Genomic DNA, 3,878 nt, shown 5'->3' with positions numbered 1-3,878 from the left:
GTACAAATAAACTATATATCTTGGTGAAGAATACGGATAAATTGGAATTTTTAAATTCGCCGTTGTAACAGATATTATTAACACTAGGTTTATGGGCGTTTCTTATATACCTATCTCTACGAGCACCCGTCAAATTGACGGGTGGATAAAAATACGTGTTTACTTTAAAAACATCAATTTATTTAAACTAAGTTTGAGTTGAACAATATAAGGCTTCACGTAAAAATAAAATATTTATAAGTCAAAGTCTTTTTTTTAAGTTATTATGGAAATGATAACAATAATATAAACAGGGTAATCATTTTTATTGAGCACATATTTCGCTTGTGCATTTTCCGCATACGATCTTTTTACAATACATACAGCAATTAGTGCTTTTATTTTGATTACAGTAGCCCACTTGGCAAGTTTTTCGGACTCCTGATGTTGAAGGTGACTGAACTGAAACGTTTAAACTTTGACGAACGTTTTCCTTGTTTTCTCCGGCTAATTCATCGGCTAAAGAAAATATAAATTCCTTTCCGGATATTGTCGATCCGGTACATTATTTATACAATATCCACGCGTTTATCGCTACCAAATCTAAAATATTATAAAAAACTTGAAGAGGCCATCGAAAACACCCCGCTTTCACACTATATTTGCGTGCCATCTGGTACGCGACATCGACACCAAATTTTGTTTTATTATAAAAAGTAATGGTTTCTGGAACACATTTTTTATTGTCTTCTATTTATATACTTCTATGTTTGCTGCTTAGAAGAAGGACTTTTACTTTGGGTTTACTTTTATATACAGTAAGCGTGCAGTCTTCTGATTTATATAAAACTGAGGAAAATAACGGCATCTTGTCCTTTGTTTCTTTTGCTGGTTTTGACAGTTCCCTTTTGTTCGCGCGGATGGTCTCAACCAAGGTTGTCTTTAGTGCAAGCAATTTTTTAGCTAGCGGGATGCTTGTAAAAAAATTGTCTGTCGTGATATTTCTACCTTGTTGTAAATATGGTTCGGTTAATTTTAATGTTACAAACTGGCCCAACGAACCTGAGCATCGAGTTTCATCTTTTCCCATGTAAGGGAAACCATTCAAAATATATTTTGATACAACGTCAACCGCCAACCAAAACTTAATGCCAAATTTATGCGGCTTATTTGGCATATATTGGGTAAACCTGCAACGGGCTTTTGTTGGAATTAGCTGTTCATCCACTGTGATATTTTGGTGTGGTTTATACAAGCCTGGCTGTTACTTATAAATCTGTTCCATGGTTCAGAAATCAGTGCAAATTTATCGGTTTGTAACCTTTCGGATCGTTCGCTTCTTTTGTCAAAGCGTATAAATCTCAGAATTTCTATAAATCTATCTCTGGGCATTGTGTCTCGGAAAAAAGAAAGTCCCCATTTTTTTGACCATAGATAAGATAGTTTCAATGCTCTTACTTCATACGCGTCCCGGGCATGTAGTATTGCTAAAAAACTACATAATTTGGAAACTGTAATTGTCCAGTCGTTCTTCAAAACTTGACGTGCCTCGGTTTCGGTGCAGTCTTTTATGTGTTTCATAATGTGAGCGTCAATTATCAATTCAGAAGCACTAGTTACACAACCCGACATAATATTTCTTTTTGCGTAACCTGTAGGCCCTGCGATATCCTTGAATATAGTATGAACGGACGGCCTACCACTAGATTTTCCTGCTTTTAGTTTCACCCACTGTGTCCCGTCAGCTGCAATTTCAATTTCTTCCATTACATCTCGGGATGTACTTGGAATACTCGTCCTCTCATCCTCGGTGTCAGAACTAGAAATAATTCGTGTCCTTTTCTTGTTACGACGCGTATTGAAGTTTTCCTCTTCACTATCCGAAGATCCTTCCATTTCTCCAGTTTCAATGGATTCAGAATATTCACTGTAATCTTCACTTTCACCTAATTCATATTGATCTTCTTCGGAGGTACCCTCAGAACAATCCTCATTGATGTTGGTAACTTTGGCCAATTTCTTATTACATCTCCTGTTTCTACTCATGATTGCTAGAAAAGGGTGATCGGTAAAAGTAAAAAATACTGTGGCCAAATTTAATAACTCTATTGTAAATACCTACAATAAGCGGAGACTCTCTACAAGAACCGAAACTTTTTCACACTGTCTTTTTGAAACGTATATACACTGTGAATGTAGAATTCATATTGAAGATCTTCTCTTGCTCTTTAGCTCTTTTCGGAGATAGGAAAAAACAGTTGGGTAGCAGACCAACGTAAACACTCAGGTAATACGATCCGCTTTTATTTACATTATCGAGGCGCGATGAACATAACGAATTGCAAACGGAGCACATAAAAACATTGCTTTCGCTCTTGTATTTCCTACTGGATGAATACTGTGGCGAACGAAGCAAAAATATAAGGATTATACCATATATGAATCTCAAAAAGTAGAAGGCTTAGGAAAAAAAAACAGCGTGTATAAATTCTTTGGAAGAAATGATGGTAAAACTGTAGAATTACTCCGTCACCTCAAAAAAAATATTCGGGACATGTTTTCGATGTATTTTTGCCTCCTGAATACGAATATGATCATAAAAATCGGCGGTCGGACATATCTGAGCTGCTATTTTGGAAAAACAGCAGAAAATCGTGATTTCTTAGAGTTTTTTGTATTTATTTTGAAAAATTCTCATCTGATGAAAAAATGTTTCCAACAAAAAATGTAGAATGGAAAATTCTCTACAAGAAAGTTCTGATACATTTTTTTTGTAATTCTAACAGTAAGGCTGCAAATGAACGACGAAAGTGTCAAAAATTACCTTTCGTAATTTTTTATGATCGCCAATTTTTATGATCATATTCGTATTCAGGAGACAAAAATACATCGAAAACATGTCCCGAATATTTTTTTTGAGGTGACGGAGTAATTGTACAGTTTTACCGAAATGATGAATTTACGATGCAAAACGGTTGAAATCGATTAAACGGTTTTCGAGATATTTAATTGCAAAGTTTGAATTCCGTCAAATTGACGGGTCCCGTAGACCTAGTGTTAACACTAGATTTACGGAACCCGTCAAAATGACAGATACAGTGGATATTCTATATAAGCAAATCTTTCGGGAGTGAGGTTTTGCGTATATCGTACAGGTCCTACATTGATTGATGTCTTGCCGAACGTAGAAAAGGACAGAAGAGAAAAATATCACGGTCGCCGTTTGCGTATATCGTAAAGGTGCTACATTTCGAGCGAAGGAGACTGAACGTAAACAAACAGTGACCTACTAGAAGGACACTCCTAATACAAGAATAAAACTTTTTTATTTTTGACTTTTTCGTTACCAAACTTTTACCAATTAATTCTTGACATTTTTCCGATTAAAATGAGACCAAACACGACATACTTCGGGACATATTTACTTGTAATTTGAAGTGTTGCGCGTACATCGATGATTTTACTCTAATAAGATATTGTAAGTAAATATAACTCAAATTACGTCGTGTATGGTCTCATTTTAATCAGGAAAACGTTGCGAATATGATGGAAAAAGTTATATAAAAAAATGGATGAAAAATAAAAAAATTAGCAATGCTCAAGTATTGCAAACAATCGAACAGACTTTTGATCTTTGCCGACTGCCACGATCGCAGCGTCTCTTTCTTTTCGACTCGCTATCCTCCTCTGCGTTAGAAACTTTTATCGTCAATTAAACCAGTAAATAAAGTCCAAATTATACCGTGTTTGGTCTCATTTTAATCGGAAAAATGTCAAGAATTAATTGGTAAAAGTTTGATAACGAAAAAGTCAAAAATAAAAAAGTTTTATATTTGCATTGGTATTGTCTCACGGATACACTAATACCCGGGTCACGTTACATTTCCCGGCGAGCGAAC

General features: G+C 35.3%; 1 protein-coding gene across 1 annotated transcript; it reads right to left on the bottom strand.

Annotated features, from left to right (window-relative positions):
- Positions 1-1,191: 1,191 nt before the first annotated feature.
- On the bottom strand, positions 1,192-2,025 carry LOC105664119 (uncharacterized). Its single transcript, XM_012297300.2, has one exon. The coding sequence runs from the start codon at positions 2,023-2,025 to the stop codon at positions 1,192-1,194; it is 834 nt and encodes a 277-aa protein (XP_012152690.2).
- Between the last annotated feature and the right edge of the window lie 1,853 nt (positions 2,026-3,878).

Source organism: Megachile rotundata, chromosome 2 (assembly GCF_050947335.1).
Source record: "Megachile rotundata isolate GNS110a chromosome 2, iyMegRotu1, whole genome shotgun sequence".
NCBI classification, from domain to species: Eukaryota; Metazoa; Arthropoda; class Insecta; order Hymenoptera; family Megachilidae; genus Megachile; species Megachile rotundata.
This window is presented reverse-complemented; position numbering and strand designations above follow the sequence as displayed.